Source organism: Chroicocephalus ridibundus, chromosome 1 (assembly GCF_963924245.1).
Source record: "Chroicocephalus ridibundus chromosome 1, bChrRid1.1, whole genome shotgun sequence".
NCBI lineage: Eukaryota > Metazoa > Chordata > Aves > Charadriiformes > Laridae > Chroicocephalus > Chroicocephalus ridibundus.
Genome location: NC_086284.1, coordinates 170,721,537 through 170,739,467, shown reverse-complemented (window position 1 = coordinate 170,739,467; position 17,931 = coordinate 170,721,537). Strand labels below are relative to the sequence as shown.

The following is a 17,931-nucleotide window of genomic DNA, read 5'->3' as shown; positions in this document are numbered from 1 at the left end:
AAGAACTTCTTCCTAACGTTCAGTCTGAATCGACCCATCTCTAGTTTTAATCCATTCCCTCTAGTCCTACCATTACCTGACATCCTCAAGGGTCCCTCACCACCTTTCTTGTAAGCCCCCCTTAAGATACTGGCAGGCCAGATAATTTTAATGGTGATTATAGGCGGAAATGGATTATAGGGGTAATGGTGATTATAGGGGTATTTGTGATTAATGGGGTGAAATCCTCTTGGTGGCCGGTCACCAGTGGTGTCCCTCAGGGCTCAGTTTTGGGGCCAGTTTTGTTTGATATCTTTATCAATGATCTGGATGAGGGGATTGAGTGCACCCTCAGTAAGTTTGCAGACGACACCAAACTAGGTGGGAGTGTTGATCTGCTTGAGGGTAGGAAGGCTCTACAGAGGGACCTGGACAGGCTGGATCGATGGGCCAAGGCCAACTGTATGAGGTTTAATAAGGCCAAGTGCTGGGTCCTGCATTTTGGTCACAACAACCCCAAGCAACGCTACAGGCTTGGGGAAGAGTGGCTGGAAAGCTGCCCAGCAGAAAAGGACCTGGCGGTGCTGGTGGATGGCCAGCTTAACATGAGCCAGCAGTGTGCCCAGGTGGCCGAGAAGGCCAAGAGCACTCTGGCTTGTATCAGGAATAGCGTGGCCAGCAGGAGCAGGGAAGCGATCATGCCTCTGTACTCGGCACTGGTGAGGCCTCACCTCAAGTACTGTGTTCAGTTCTGGGCCCCTCTGTACAAGAGGGACATTGAAGTGCTGGAGCGTGTCCAGAGGAGAGCTACCAGGCTGGTGAGGGGTCTGGAGACCAGGTCATATGAGGAGAGGCTGAGGGAGCTGGGCATGTTTAGCTTGGAGAAGAGGAGGCTGAGGGGAGACCTCATTGGCCTCTACAACTCCCTGAAAGGAGGGTGCAGAGAGGTGGGTGTTGGCCTCTTCTCCCAGGTGAATAATGACAGGACCAGAGGAAATGGTCTGAAGTTGCGGCAGGGGAGGTTTAGGTTAGATATCAGGAAGAATTACTTTACTGAAAGAGTGGTCAGGCACTGGAACAGCCTGCCCAGGGAGGTGGTTGAATCATCATCCCTAGAGATATTTAAGAAACATGTAGATGTGGCACTTCAGGGCATGCTCTAGTGGCAGAGGTTGTAGGTTGTTTGGTTGGACTCGATGATCTCAAAGGTCCTTTCCAACCATGAAGATTCTATGATTCTATGACAGATACTGTAACACTAAAGCTATTGACATATAAAGGCCTACGAAGATGATCAAGGGACTGGAGCACCTGTCTTACGAGGAAAGGCTGAGAGACCTGCGTCTGTTTTGCCTGGAGAAGACTGAGAGGGGACCTCATCAATGCTTATTAATATCTAAAGGGTGGGTGTCAGGAAGATGGGGCCAGGCTCTTTTCAGTGGTGCCCGGTGACAGGACAAGGGGCAACGGGCACAAACGGGAACACAGGAAATTCCATCTCAACATGAGGAAAGACTTCTTTACTTTGAGGGTGGCAGAGCACTGGAACAGGCTGCCCGGAGAGGTGGTGGGGTCTCCTTCTCTGGAGATATTCAAAACCCGCCTGGATGCGTTCCTGTGCAACCTGCTCTAGGGGAACCTGCTTTGGCAGGGGGGTTAGACTAGATGATCTCCAGAAGTCCCTACCATTCTGTGATTCTGTGACATGATCTGATTCCCCAAATCATGATCAGTGCTATTACAGGTTTTTATTAATTCCTCTGATCACACACTGAAGATTACTGAATGAGTAGTCAGTCATCTTGAAATGCAGGTTTTATGTATTCCCCCATTAAAAAAATTGAAGCGCTCAAACACAACATATATACCAGAAACGAGGCTGTCTGACTATTGACACGTATTTCATCTTCAACCAGCCAGTTATTATAAGCTACAGTGTAGAAAAGCTACTCTTTTAGGAAGCCTTGGTGATATTTGCACAGATGTGCAGGATTGCCTGTGAAAACTTGGTTTCTGAGTAAATACTATACATTCTACAAGCCAGCCTCTGAATATTGGGGTATTAAAGACTACTCATTGGAAGTATCTTGCTGTGACACTGACCCAACTTGCACGAGACCCTGATGCCTTGCTAACTCAAGCATTAGCATGTCAGTCTATGCATACTTCACTCTGACTAAAGATCCTTCAAAGTCCAGCTAAAATAAAGTTAAATTTAATCTCCCGAGGTGAAAAAAAAATAGCAATATGCAAAACCAGATTATCAATTGCTCCCCCAAGTAATTTCAATTTGCTAACTATTTATAGTCCCTTGACCTCCTGGAGTGCTACACCACTTTCTCAAAAAACAGGTCTTCATAGTTTTAAAGTGCATTTTAAATCCAATACTTCTCTACGACTGTGACATACACATCAAATGGTCTCACAAAGGCAGGAGCTTTAAGAACATCAATTCAAAGACAATTACTGCTTGCATGGAAACTTTCTATAGTTTAGGCATTTGTACGCAGTAATTACACGGTCAATGAGAATTAAATATCTAGAGGAAAGCACTTATAATGAAAATCCATTCACAATGACAAATGTAATTACAACCTGCTAGCATATACAAGTGGCAAAAGGTTAAGAATGACATAGTAGCTTATTAAGTAACTACACGGTGGATTTGGTTGCTTAAATACTAAGTTGAGAACATTCCAGGGCAACTTGCAAAGATTTAAGGTGGCTTTTTTAAGGCACAAAATCCGGAAGTCAAACGCGTGCACCTGTGCTCAGGAATAAGTTTGAGTGGGTGCAGAAGTGGGTGGAGGTACCCATACAAAGTGCATGTCAGTGTTACTTTGGAAAGTATATTCAGAAATGCAGGATAGATTTAAGTCAGAGAGCTTAAAATAATTCTGCATTCATCTAGATATATAAGACCAAAGTTACTGGCTTTGCAGTGAGTTCATAACTCACTAAGCCTCTCCAGAAAGGTAAGAAAACACAGGGGATTAAATTTGCTACCTAAAACTGACAGATGTGATAAAAATTTATTACCCAGTATTCTTTCCAGAAAGGAGGGAATCAGAGACAACAGAAAGCTAATATTTACCCAAGTAACTATTTCATTAGGACTAGTATACTGACTCAAATTTACATAAAGCAATGTAAGCATTCTGAAATATTTGAAGGTAAAATGGTTTATCAGTGTCCCAATTTTTCTTGTTTATTGAAATAATCACATATGAAATTGCATAAAGGATCTGTCTTTTAAGTTGTGTAGCTGAGGAGTCACTGCAACCAGATAAAACTCTGAATTTGGGATCCATACTAACATAATTATGCTGAAATACTAAACAATGATGTCAAGTTTCTTAAGCACTTTCAGGTTTTCCCTAAACTTGAAGCCTTCTGATCTTTTTTTTCTTAAGTACTTTTCTAGAAATTTCTCTGAGATAGCAAAAGAAAAAAAAAAAACCACAACCCCAAAAAACCCCAAACCTCTAAGATCTGGTGCCAACCCAACAACTAAGGTACTCAAACATATTGCAAGACAATGATCTACTTAAAATAATACAATGCAGTGCTGTACAGAAATGTTCCTGTACCAAGCTATGCTGGCATTAGCCCAAGAAGAACACTATGCTAATGTGACTATCCTGCTTCCAATATAACCTAAATCTCCGCAGGAGATTCCAATGCAGCTTGCTTCACACAGCCCATTCAGAGGATACTTTTTAAAATCTCCAGAAACCGTAGCTCCACTAAAAAAAAAAAAAATCAGTTTAAAGCTCTATTATACTTTACACACTTTACAAAAAAGTAATGCTTGTTTCCATCAAATAAGGGTGGTATTTTCATAAATACTAAAAACATTAATATAAAGACACCTCTTCCAGCCCTGTTCTGTTTAGAAAAAAGATCTAAAAAATTAAATAAAAAGGGCATAACCTCAGTCTTTAGAGATACTTTTACAGATGACGTTTCTCCTGTAAAGTCACATATTCTGTATCTTCCAACTCAAATTGTGAAAAAAATTCCAAACCTATTTTAAATCACAGCAGAAGACATTACTTTATTCTTAATGTAAAATATAAACCTAAGCATAACAGGATATGAAAAATGTATTTCAGATCCCATAAAAGCACTTACTTTAGCAGCTAAGGAATTGACTTCTCGTTCAGATTTGTGAAGTTTGCTAGTTAAGAGAATGTTTTGCTCGTGACTCATCTGCAGTTCTTTCTCAAGTCGACCAATCTGTAGTTCAGCAGACTTCTTTTCTGCCTTGAACAAAGGAGGTATTTGTAAGATTTTTTTGGAACAGTGCTGTCTCTTGCTATTCACCTGAAAGGTTCGATTGATCTGGGCTTTCAGGTATTACGGACCCTTTGTATTATATAATAATATAATACATAAATATCTTTGCTCAACAATATGTTCCAATACAACAAGTATCTTGAATTTTACTCAAAAGTCATGACTATTTTTACTAACACTACCTGCAAAGAATCACACACATTTTCAATCCTACTTCAGAAGAGGCAGAGGTAATCTGACTTGGTTAGAAGGCAGCAGGTATTCCTACAAGTAAATTACTGGGCTGTTACATCAGTATGACTATAAGTGGTGCTCAAAAAGATGTCATATGTTGGGCTATGCAGTTATACTAACTGAAGAATTAAGAGGAAATAAATTAAGAGGAAATTAAGAGGAAATAAAATGCAATTACCTTGAGTATCATAGACTCAAGACCCTGAGCTTTATTAAGTATCAAAAAGGTAATCTAACCTACAATTTCACCTTCCTTTTTCTGAACTGACCTATTTCCAGCAGATCTTTTTTTTTTTTTTAGTTTTCTAAATTAAGAATATTACAACACTTTTCTTTTTAAGTCATGATCAGAGCATTTTGTAACAAAGGTATACAGCCAGCACCGATAACAGTAAAAAGGAAAATGAACCGTCTATCTATATACTGCAACTGCCTGAGAAAGAAAGACTCACTTGGAAAGACTCACATGGAAAGACTCACTACCTAGAGAGATAGCAAGAACTGACAGGAAGACTGAAGACCACAGATGAGGAATATAGCGGAACCCTGGGAAACATACAACAGGCCTGAAATGCCGAAGGTTCTTTAGGAGAGAGCAACAGCCAAGAACTAAGGTGTTGGAGAAATGAGAGACACAGGTAGGCAAGAAAGAAAATGACACATGAGGAAAGGATTAAAGAAATTGGGGAGCATCATATGACAGCTTTGAAAAGAATAAAAAATTTACTGTAGCAAATCATTAACATATTATCATCAGTTTCTAACTCCAGCCAAGTGACAAGCTCTGACACGAGCATCTTACTGCAAAAATGGATATCACTCACACGTTTAGAAAGGAGATCATTCAACAGAATCTCTTGATTGAGCTCTGCACCTTTCCAAAGTTGAATTGGCAGTACATGACTCCCAATTCCTGATGTACTTACAGTTTGCTTTTAAATCTTGAAATGTACAAATTCAAATTGTGGAGTCAATGGCAAAATTATCGGTGACTTCAGCAACAGTTCTATCAGGCCAAGTGTTATTCTCACTACACTCTACAAGGAGGCAGAATTAAAAAAAAAAGAAAAAGAATCTTACCTCTAGAGACCTTGTCAGAGCCTGCATCTCAGCTAACTGTCGTACTTGTACTCTTTGAACATTTTCCGCTTGCACACCACAATTGTCTCTTTCTGCTCTTAGTTCTGCTACTTCTGCTTCTAAGCCTTTTAATTTCTGATACAGTTGTGCCTTTTCTCTAGAGAGCGCCTCCACGCGTTTACTGTCCCTCGTGGGATCAACACTAAGCAGCTGATTATGGAGTTCTTCTTTATCTTTATCCAGCCTTGCAATCTGATAGTTGTTAATCAAAAAAATAAAAGCTTTTACATTGGTTAGGTGTCAGGCATCAACAAATACAGCAGTTGACAATTCAGGAAAGAGCAGCAGTGTGCATTTAAAATATTAAGAAGTTATGTTCACATTTTTTTTCTTTCTTAGAATAGGAAAATCAACAGAGCCATTCTTCAATGCCTTTTCTGCTTCAGTTTTCACTGATAAGGCTTGCCCTCGGACCCCAGATGCCCCTGAGCCTCCTAGCAGTCTATGGTAGTAAAGCAGTACCCAGAGTAGAGGAAGAAAATGTTAGGGTTAGGGATCATTTAATTCACTGGACACACACAAGTCCTTGGAATGGATCCAAGCATTTTGAAGGAGCTCACTGGTATCATTGCAAGGCTATTCTCTATCATCTTTGAAAAGTCATGGCAATCAGAAAAGGTTCCTGATGACTGAAAGTGACAACCAGCACACCCATCATCAAGAAGAGCAAAAAGGTCAAGAAGGATCCAGACAACTACAGGAGACTGCCAGCTTCACATCAGTCTCTGTGAAGGTTATAAAGCAAACCCTCTTAAAAGCTATTTCTAAACACATGAAAGACAAGGTGATGGAAAGCGGGGTTTATCAAGGGCACATCGTGCCTGACCTACTTCTCTGCTTTCTAGAAAAAGAGGTGACCGGCACTGCACACAAGAAGAGGACTGTGAATCTTGTATACCTTGATTTTAACAAGGCCTTTGATACAGTCTCCCATAATCTTCTCTCTCACCAAATTGATGAGATATGGGCTGGAAAAGCAGATGATAAAGTGGGTGGAAAGCTGGCTGGGTTGCCAGGCTCAGAGTGATGACTGGTGGTGCAAAGCCCAGCTGACTGCCTGTAACTGGGGGTGTCTCTCTGAGATCCGTACAGGTCCAATACTGGTTGAATTCCTCGTTAGTGACCTGGATGATGAGATGAAGCACTTTCAGCAAGCTTACAGGTGACACCAAACTGGGGGGAAATGGTCAATGTGCTGGAAAGCAGAACTGCTACTCAGAGGGATCTGGACAGGCTGAAGGAACAGGCTGACTAAAACCTCTTCAGTAAATCATATGTCTTGGATGGAGTAACCCAATGCAACACTACAGGCTGGGGCAACTGCCTAGGAAGCGGCTCCATGGAAAAGGATCAACATGTTGTCCAACTAGTTGACAACAAGTTGAACATTAGTCAGAAGAGTACCATTGCAGCAAAGATGGCAAAGTGGATCCTGGCAGATTGGCAGCAGGACACCTAGACGAACCAGGGAAGTGATCCTTTGTCCCCTTACAGTACTTTTAAGACTGCATGTGGAGTTTGTCCAGTACACAAAGAATAATGACAAACGGGAGCAAGTTCAGTGGATGGCCACCATGATGGTGAGGGGTTTGGGAAAGATGACATGTAAGGACAGGCTGAGAGAACTCTGCCTCTTCAGCTTGAAGAAGAGAAGGATATGCATGGCAATGGGAAGAGAGGCAATAGACACAAGTTGGAACATGTGAAATTCCAATTAGCTATTAGGAAAAAAAATTTACCACAAAGATGGTTAAATACAGGAATAGTTTGTCCAGAAAGGTTGTGGAATCTCCATCCTCTCAGATGTTCAAGACTCGACTGGACATAGTCCTAAGTAACTTGATCTCATTACACTTCAATATTTTAAGCAGGATGTTGGACCAGAAGGAGGTCTCTTATATTATGATTCCACAATTCTATAACCACAACAGAACTCAAATCTGCTAGTAACTCAAAACAGCCAATGTGACTGTCAGACAGAAAATAAAGCAAAAAAAAAACCAACTTTCTGTTACAAGGTAGTATGACAGGTACAAACTAATCTCAAGACTGTAACTAAACGTATCATAAATACATAGATTCTACTGTTTCAAAATAAGTTCTGTGGACTGAATGTAATACTGGGGGCAAAAGACTGAGAAAGTAAGGGATGTAAGAGATCTCTTTATATTGGAGACTAGTCCAAACTCTGATCTGAAGCAGTGCTTTTAAAAGTTGCATCAGTGATCTCTATGGAGCAAAGCCAATTTCTGCAGTAAAAGCTCTCCTGATCCCTTTTATGAGGAGATACAAACATTTCTTGCATGACACGCCCAAGCCATCATTTAAGAATTAGGATGTTTTCGTAGCCTCCTTGTGATAAATGGCACGGAAGGTTAAAAAGGCTCTAAGAGAGAGAAACTAGATCACATCGCACCCTGGGCTCAAGGTAGTTTCATTCTCTTTAAGTGTACTAATTAGCTGCAAGACTAGCAAAAACTCAACAAGCCCACAAGAGAGGCAGGCTGTAAAGCAGCATGTGGGTTTAGCTCCGGGAAGGACAACTGTTCTGTTTTTAATGCATTGCATTTCCAAATTTAGATTGATTTTGAAAGTGATAATTGCTTTGATTTGAGTCTCATGTTTGGACTAATACATTCAAATCTGGCATCTTAGGATATATGCTCCCAGACAAATACTTAAATGAATATGCAAATGATATATGCAACACTCATTTACACCACTGCATATATTTAAAACGTAAATAAGCCAGCAATTTACTTAGCTACACGTCTGAAAGTCCAATTCTGAAACAGAAAACTTCATGAATGGTTTATTCAAGGGCTGAATAGACAAATGAAATAAAGTTACCAGAGTTTTCAGTATCCTTGTGACCACCACTGTCATGATACAACTTAGTTGCAAAATGCACCCTTGTGTGGTATTAACAATACTTTCTGCTGCCTTCTTCTTGGATTAGTTGCCACATAAGTAATTTAAAATCTAAACTTACATCGGTCGCTAAGATAACTTACTAATTTCAGATTAGCATAATGTCTCAAATACCATCACAAGTGTGATTAAAAAAAGCATTAAGCAAAGACACTGGCTGTCATTTATGAGAAGGCAAGTCTATTTTTACTTATATAGCATAAATGATATTGCGACACATCACTGAACAAACCTACAGAGACAGCTTTAGGCTAAGTCATAAAAGTGTTTTGAGAATTAAGAGAACGGAAACAAACACTACATTACGAAATAGTGCCAAACTGACAACCCATCAAGTACTAACATTTTCACAGTGTTCAAGCAGCTTTGTCATCAGAGACACTTTAAGCTACTGTAACATTCTATGTACCTCAGCCTCATATTTGATTTTCTTCTCTTCTAAAATACGGGCATGTTCTTCCTTTTGATGTTCGAATTCTGATTTCAGGAAAGTGTGTTCATAACGAAGTTTGTTATATTCTGTCCTGTATTTTTCCACTTCCTAAATTAGACAAAAACCCAAAAACATCAATCAGACAAGTTTTCAGATTTATTTCCTTCAAATATCGATGCAACATTCCTATCATTTCACGAGTTATATTTGACGAACTGAATCCCTCCTCCTCCCCCTTCTAGGGTTTCAACCTTCACTGCCTGGGGCAGCAGTACCAGATAAAGAGTGCCATACTTTGCTCCTCTTTCAGTTTTAATTTCCTACAATTTTAGAAACAACTATAAATTTGTGATCACTACTCTAAATGAAATAGAATTTCAATACTTACTACTTACATTTTCTAGTTTCCGATAACGTTCTGTCATAGGAGATTCCAATTCCTGCTGTATTTGTGCTTTTAACAGTTCTAATTTTTGAGGAGTTAGCACCTTAAAACAGAAAGGTATTATAAATAACTAGTCATATTCATTTATTTACACTGTGATAGGACAAATAACCAGGAGAAAAGTATTTCAAATATGATTTTAGTAATCTTGCTTAATTTTCTATGTTTTTCTAAAGAATTTTCAATAGTAGTTACAGAAGCAAAAAAAAACATACCAGTGAACTAAAAATATTCTGGGAAGATAACAGAAGCATTTAAAATGTCAGTATTTACTGGTAGAAGCAATACAAATGTCAAGCTGAATTGCCAAGAAATTTATCTCCTTTGTGGGGGAGGGGAGAAATGAAAAGTGGTCTCACATAAAAAATAAAGAATTAGTACTTGGAAAAACTTAAACAGTAAGTGAACCAACCCCAAAGAATCAAAATGAGCAACACCAGACCAATTCTCTGTAAAGCACATTAGATACACGTTCTCCACCAGATACATGGGTAGTGGTTTGAAATGAAACCAAGATCAGCCTTAAGCTCCACGCTGCGTGGTATTTTGTTAAGTTTTCTTGGGTATGGTTAATACAGCAAACTATCTACCAAGAAAAAGCATTAAAAAAAAATTTCATCCACAACCTGTGACTTATTCTAATTTATTCTACTTTTCTTCCATTTTTCTGTACCCTGAAGTGCCTGAAAACTAATTCTAGTTATGGTACCAAGGCACATCTCCATTCAATGGGTCTGGGATCCTTTGTTAGATGCTATACGTGTTTCCTATGTCCTGCATTAGTTCAAGGAAACAAGCAGTTATAGAAAGTGTCATCCAAGTTATCTTAAATGTTGGGTTGTGGGTTTTTTTGGTTGGTTGGATTTTTTTAAGATGGGGAAAGCTGTCATCACAAAGACAAACAAATACCTATTTTTCCAGCCACTTATCCCAAGAGGTTTAGGCATCTAAGTTATCTTCCAGAGCAGATGATTCTCCCCATAAGAGGAGAGCAAGCACAGACAGAGTCTGAGGGTCTTACTATTCACATAGCACATAACAACAGGATTTGGAAGATTCAGTTAAACAAGAAAACAATAATTTTATCCCAGAGTCACTCTAGAGAAGAAACATTACTCGATTTGTGTGAATTTCAAGATATCTGAAATATATTCAACCTAGGTATATACATGTTAGGTAAACAAAAATATATGCGTGGCCCTACTACAGGATTAAAATTCATATTAAGTCCTGCCAGTAAATTACCTCACCTGCATCTTCATTTTTTCCAGCTCTTGTGTTTTACCCAGCAACTCCTCTCGATATTCAGCCAGAAGAAGCTGAAATTTGTCATGTACAGTCTGCTTTTCAACTAACAACCGCTTCAGTTCATCTTGTGATTTTGTATATTCCTCTTGTAATCTGCAAGATAAAATACATATTTATTTTATATTTACACCTTATATTTAACTAGATCTTCAATCTCAAAAAACTCACGTGCAGAAGCAAACATACAAATATCAAGTTAGAACTAAGCTATTAATATCCTCTTCCTGTAATATATTGAAAAGTTATCCCATATTTACAAGCATAAAAAGTACTTCAGAAAACTAATCTGCAATGTCTTAAGCTATTTTGAATTGTTTATTTTCTAATATGAACAATGCTCAAATCTGTCCTTAAATACAGAAATAGCTAACAGACACACATACACACAAATCCCTTCCACCCAACATTTATCTTCACCTTTTAACAGCTCAAATGAAGAAACCTGTTTAAATTAGTGTACCTTAGATGTTCTGCCTTTATCGTTTGATAGTTTGCTTTATGGTGTTCACATCGCATTTTTTCATCAATCAGAAGTTTTTGTAATTCTTGTGAATTAGCCGTATCACCATTTCCAACCACGGGAGGAAGAAGAGTGCCCAAAGCATCCATTTTTTGATGACTGTTCACAGTAAGTACGGAGAAGACAAAATAAAATTTAACTTATAACTAATCTACAATGCCATCCACTCTTTCTGCTGACATTCCAGAAGATCAAGTCACCTGAACAAATACAAGGACATGTAATTAGCAATCAAATACATTCACAATTCAAAGATTTCACATGCTTTTGCTTTCAGTACATAAGAATCCTGGCTGTACGGTAACTCAGGCTAGAAACCTCTAGTGAAAGGGCAACTCTTCTCTGCTCATTATGCCTGCCCTGAAAAGTAATAGCCCTTCCAAGGGCACCGAATAAACTTAAGCGTGGAGATTATTTGAGTAAATACAAAATAAGCACAAGGATCTCTATGTGACAGATCACATTAAATGTTATTTTTATTTATGCTATACACTAAGAATCAAACCATGATGCTGGTAATGCCCTAATTATGCGTGGTTAACCAGGGTTCAAGCAGAGGCCACAGACATCAGACACATACAGCTTTTACTACTACTTAGCACAGTCACAGCCTGTCACGCTATCTTAACAAGTTGTACTACTCAATACACCATCATTTCAGCTGGAAGAACAACAGATAATTCTCACTGTTGAATTCCTATCAAGCCGTCTCTGGAGAAAAGTTAAGGTTTCATGGACAATCTGGAAGATCTGGAGCCCACAACATACGAAGGACATGGACCTGTTGGAGCGAGCCCAGAGGAGGGCCACGAAGATGATCAGAGGGCTGGAGCACCTCTCCTATGAAGACAGGCTGAGAGAACTGGGGTTGTTCAGCCTGGAGAAGAGAAGACTGCAAGGGGACCTTATTGCGGCCTTCCAGTACCCGAAGGGGACCTACAGGAGAGATGGGGAAGGACTCTTTATCAGGGAGTGTAGCGATAGGACGAGAGGTAATGATTTTAAACTGAAAGAGGGGAGATTTAGATTAGATATTAGGGAGAAATTCTTTACCCTGAAGGGTGGTAAGACTGGAACAGGTTGCCCAGGGAAGCTGTGGAGGCCCCATCCCTGCAAGTGGCCTTCAAGGCCTTCAAGCGGATGGGGCTTTGAGCAACTTGGTCTAGTGGGAGGTGTCCCTACCCATGGCAGGGGAGTCTAGATGATCCTTAAGGTCCCTTCCAACTCTAAGCATTCTATGATTCTATGATACCTGCCCAGAGTTCAACCCTGAAATATCGTTGATACATGTCACTTCCTCATTTTCATAGTTTATCTGGTGGTTTCTCATGACCTTTCCAGAAAGAGTTTTGCTAAATGTGACAATATCAGATCAGTGTGAGAAAGCTGCAAATCAACAGATGCTGAGAAATGAGGAAGTATTCTAATATGCCTCATTAGTTCTTTTCAATATTATAAGCAAGATGTATTAATCTGATCATTACTGACAATTCTAAGGGATCTGGGTGAAGAAGGACTGTAACCGTACTTTAGGGAAGTTACAGGCTTTGAAACCAATTACTCTGCCATTTTAGCTTTTGGCATAACTGGACTGGTGCCTAAGAGCTCCATGTTTGCAGTGTACTAACTGTAACTGTACAAAGTAAAACTCAAACAGGAAAAATGTTAAATCTCCACCATCACTGCAAATACCTCACCTCCTTTACATATACAGTTGAATATATAATGTTTTCTACCGTTCCACTCTTTAAATCTTTCATGGACCTATCTTAAACGCTTACCATTTGATTTTGTAAACCCCTGAACTATAAGCAAGATGAAAATCTGCCTTTCATATAGGGAAATAAGCGTTGAATGTCAGTGCCCATTCCACTAAAAGACATGTCAAGGAAGTCTTACATTTACGTTTTCTTTCCCATTTTTCCTTCCTCTGTCACTAAAATGGGGAAAGGTCAGAGGAAAATCTACCAGAGTTGCAACACTAGCATAGGCAAAGTGACAGCAGCAACTTTGTATTCTGCTTTACCCAAATTTGCTGAGAGGTTAAGGGGGAAGAAATCAGAATAAGGAACGTTCTCCTCAGTGACTGTCCTACATGCAAACCCAATTTCAAACAGTAATAGCACAAGTTCTGAAGAACCATCTAACCAATACAGTATCTATTTTTCATGCCTGAATTTTGTTGGTTGTTGAGAAACAAAGAACTACAGCAATTTCCAAACTCAATACAAATACATTTTCAATTGTTAAACCAACAGCTGCATGAGGAGAATTGGTCAGTGATCCTAAGGACAATAAACCACATGAGAAGACGGAAAGTCTAGTTTTCTCTGGTACGCAGAGAAAACCCAAAGCAGCACATCTGAAGAATTTTTAAGCATACTGCATACCAACAGGGTTATCACGATCACTGTAAAAAAAAAAAAAAACAAAACAAAACAAAAAAACACAAAAAAAACAACAAAGCAACAACAACAACCAAAAAAAACATGAACCAAAACAAAAACCCCCAAAAATCCCCACCAAACACAAAAAACCAACCACCAAGACAATAGTACTTATCTCTGTCTCAGATCTTTGCTTTCATAAGCTCCAGATACCAAATATAACTATCAAACTATAAGCCAAAGCTCAGAATTAGGAACACAGGATTTAAAATCAGGTCTGAATCCTGCCACTTATTTGAGTAAGAAGTACTTCTGAAGTGGCATAACAGATACAAAGACACCAAAAATCCATGGCATTTTCTGAGAGCATATCAACCAAAAGAAAAAGATAAATGGAATTGCAACCTTTTGTACTCTCAGTTCCAAGCTGCTGCAGGTGGGAAACACGTTCTCTCCTCACAGCTTTTGCTACTATCACAAAGCGCACAAATTGTAAAGCAAGACACACACCTGGTCATGTATTCATATGCATGAAAATTTCATGAGAAAGAAAAAAGGAAAGAACAGAGGGAAAAAATTGTAGCTTACAAAACAATTGTTTCAGACTCCAAAAACCCAAGGAGTATGTATTTAAGGAAGCAAAACTATTTTGGCTTGCAGGGACATCTAGTGGCAAGTTTCATGATTTGCATTCCTGGCACCAACTGTGAAACAAACTACAACACAGAGATTTCATTACTTCATGAGAGCGCTCTCCTTGAAATCATTAATAGAAACTTGTAATATTTAACCTACTCACATTCTTGCAAATAAAAAAAATTCCCCCTCCTCCCAATCATAAAATAATTCCTGGCAGAATAGCCAACATCTTTTAGGGCTACAAATATTGTAAGTATATTACTAACAAGAATTTCTTCTGTCCTAATGGCTTACAGTACTTTCTCATAGTCAATGAACAGACTTTAAGTAATCATCAAAATTTTACACAAGCCTACACCCATAATTTTAGAGAAATACTTTAAAGGAACACTAGTTAACATTTCTTCCTCTCTCGGAGATCTGTTCAGGTAGAGAACCTTAAAACCTTTAAAGAAACTAAACCCACATCATATATAAAATTAATTCTCCACCTATATATTTGCCAAATTTCATCATGTTACAGAACTGCAAACTTGCATCAACTGCCCTGAATTCATACTACGAAATCTTAACATAATTTTGTGCAGGTACACATACAAAGGTTTGGTGCAGAGTCCTGAAACCTAGGAAATGCACACTCAGTAGCTAAAATAGCAATATTTATTGTAGAATACCTAGCTAAGTGAAGTAACTCAATCACATTTCCAAGAATCACCTTTGTTTTGCCTTTCTTCTCCAATTATTTATTTTCATACAGAGAGAAACCTTGCTTAAAGACGTAATTCGCATCTCTCTCCTTTATGTCTACACAACATGAAAGGGTTTTTCTTCTTTTAGAAGATTTTTTCGGCTATACTATATTTCAACTTTTTGTTTGCTACAAGCACTTAAAATGGTGAGAATACTTGTTTTTAGAGAAAAATATGAAGATATCAATACATTTTTATTTATTTATATTACTATTTTTAGTTCTATTCTATGTCATTTACAATAACAAGGCTTCCTTCTAGCTTACCTGGCATAACCTAGTTATGTGACTTCAGCATGTATTGGTAATTCACTTGGGTGACATATAACTCACTCAGGGCTCTGCTTTCCATGCCACAGCCAAACTTAGCACATATCAATTTGTCATATTTGAACACTGTTTTAAACAGTTAAATGTAATTTTGCAACTACTGACGAAAAACTTAACAGTATTTAGCCTTGTGCCATGTTTTGTTCAAGTACTAAAATTCTCAGTAAAAACTGTTGAAAGCCAAACAGCTATTTCACACAATGTATGGTTTAATCCATTTGCCTGACTCTGTCAGAACTCTAGACCTTTTTATATGCTCTTTCCTTTTTTTTTTCTTTTTTTTTCCTAATTGAATCAGCCACGGTCTTGTGAAACAATAAAACTATTTGCCTGAAAGTATAAGCGAGACACTCAAAAGGTAGCACAGCCTCATGAAAGTGTCTCTTCAAACACTAACCCTTCTCATCCCTCCTTAAGAGTCTACAGTAAGACTATATAATGAACTAAGGAAAAAGTGCAATCCAATACAAGAGCTCACTGTCACCAGGAATGGGAGGTTTCACTCCTCCTTTCTTCTTCTCCATTCCTAGATGTTTCATTCATCAGACCCTTCCATGAACTGATTTAACTCAAAAAGCCAACACACTTAAACAAGCAGAAAACACTCAGTGGTTTTTCTGGGAGGTCAGTGAATCATTCTAGCTCATGGAAAAATCCAACAAGCTACATCATCAGTGAAAGCAGGCAGCTGGTACTGGCTAGGAGAAAGAAACAAAGAGCCAAACATATAGGCAGGAGGAGGAGCAATGCTTTCTCCTTTTAGGAGCAAAGAGTTGTCACATCATGAGCTCAGATGTTCACAAAATCACAGCCATAGACCAGATACCTACCTTTTAGACAGTCAAAGTGAAACAAATCCTACCTTAAATGACTATGCAACACACTCACGTGAATATCAAGTGAATAAAAACCAAAATTAACTCTAATTTGAGAAATATGATAGCATATTTCTTATTACTTTAACAGTCCATATTCTACTAATCCACCATTAGCAACTTGCAATAGCCAAAGTAATCACCTTAAAAACATATATACTGGGGGGAAAAAAAAACTATCAAAGAGAAACATGAAAACCTCTGTTATAGGAAGTTCATAATCTGGATACTGCTCAGATATCACTGTAGAGAATCCAGTGAAAGTAAACACATAATACCTTTGCATGCCTAAGTGCAGAAATTTTGGAGAACATCTGTATGACTTCTACATTATAGAATCAATCTCATTCAAACTACTATCACTTTTTCCACAACACTGTTCAAAGTACAAATTCCAACAACAATTAAGCATACATTATTTCAGTGTCCATCCCTACGCATGGCACACAGTATCACCCTTTCCATTTCTGTCTTACACAAGAGATATGGTTAATTTTATTAGGTGAAAAGCAACAAAGAATGTTATATCTTAGCTCAGGATTAAAATTTTTGCTTTAGCCACATACACTACTAAATCAAACTGACAGCAGTTATTGATCAAACTGAAATTTTGCATGGGAGCTACAGTTGGTAAACCTAGCTGTACTCAAGAACAGCTAGTTTACACATGCCATGTATGTTTTCCACTGTTTTTTTCATAACAAGAGACCTTCAAACACACATGAGAAACTTGCTCACTAGAATCTCATCCAGTTTTATTCGGGCATACAGATGGCTGCTTGTCACAAATAGTTCCATTGTCTACAGCCAAAACTCTTCTGAACAATCACTTCCCTTTCGTATTGACTTAAAAACAGAGATGTTCAGACAGGGCACAGGTCTCATGTTAGTATATGTATCCTACAGCTCCTGTAGGCAGAAATATGATTATATGCACCTTATAGTATGTAGGCTAAGAGCATGCAAGGCAAAGCCAGCCATGTAAGTCATCCTGACATTTTCACTGGTCCTTTTCCTATGACTTGTGGACATAGGAACTTGGTCAGAGGAACAACACTGATAGAGATGTCACACACCCAGAAGTGCAGAAAAATAATCATTATCCTCAAACCACACACGGCTGAAGTTCACTGGTGGAAAAAAAAAGCACGCAAACGTTTGAAAGCAGGCTCTTCCTACCCCCGTACTTTGCCACCCCGGGCTTGTGCTGGGTGATTCCCAAACTCACAGCCCACGACCAGTCAACAGAGGCCGCAGCAGGCTGTTACCACCAGACGGGACACAAGACGATCGCGCTCTGGGGCGAGCTGCCGACCTCTCCTCCCAGCTTATACAGCTCTCTGCTCGGTTAACGGCCCAGGGGAAGGTGCGAGCCGGCCCGGAGCAAAGGTCGGTAGGCCTCACAGCTCGCAGGCCGCGAGATGAAGCCCTAAGCAGGAAGACCCGCAGTGGGTCCGCCCGCCCGGCTTTCCCTCAGCTGTGCCCTGCCCCTCACATCCCGGCCAGCCCAGCCACCAGCGGCCCGCCACCCGTTCGAGGAATTTAAAAATGGCGCCTCACCTCCCGCCGCCGCCTCCGCCCGCCGGGCCGCCGCGGGGCGCGGGGCATGCTGGGAGCGCCGGGGCAGGCCGCGGCCAACCGGCGCGGGGAGGCGACGCAGCGT

General features: G+C 39.4%; 1 protein-coding gene across 6 annotated transcripts in view; it reads right to left on the bottom strand.

Annotated features, from left to right (window-relative positions):
• The window catches only part of CEP83 (centrosomal protein 83), a 29,216-nt gene extending 11,285 nt beyond the window's left edge, over positions 1-17,931 (bottom strand). Inside the window, exons 1-7 of one of the 6 annotated variants that reach the window (XM_063322791.1) lie at positions 17,829-17,931; positions 11,230-11,489; positions 10,712-10,862; positions 9,412-9,504; positions 8,993-9,124; positions 5,593-5,844; positions 4,114-4,245 (exon numbers count right to left, since the gene is read on the bottom strand). In XM_063322791.1, coding sequence (XP_063178861.1) covers positions 4,114-4,245; positions 5,593-5,844; positions 8,993-9,124; positions 9,412-9,504; positions 10,712-10,862; positions 11,230-11,378 — 909 coding nt within the window. In that variant the 5' untranslated portion in view covers positions 11,379-11,489; positions 17,829-17,931. Of the gene's footprint in view, positions 1-4,113; positions 4,246-5,592; positions 5,845-8,992; positions 9,125-9,411; positions 9,505-10,706; positions 10,863-11,229; positions 11,490-11,976; positions 11,998-15,871; positions 15,892-17,828 lie in introns of those variants that run through there. The other 5 variants (XM_063322793.1, XM_063322792.1, XM_063322794.1 and 2 more) reach the window with 5 other exon arrangements.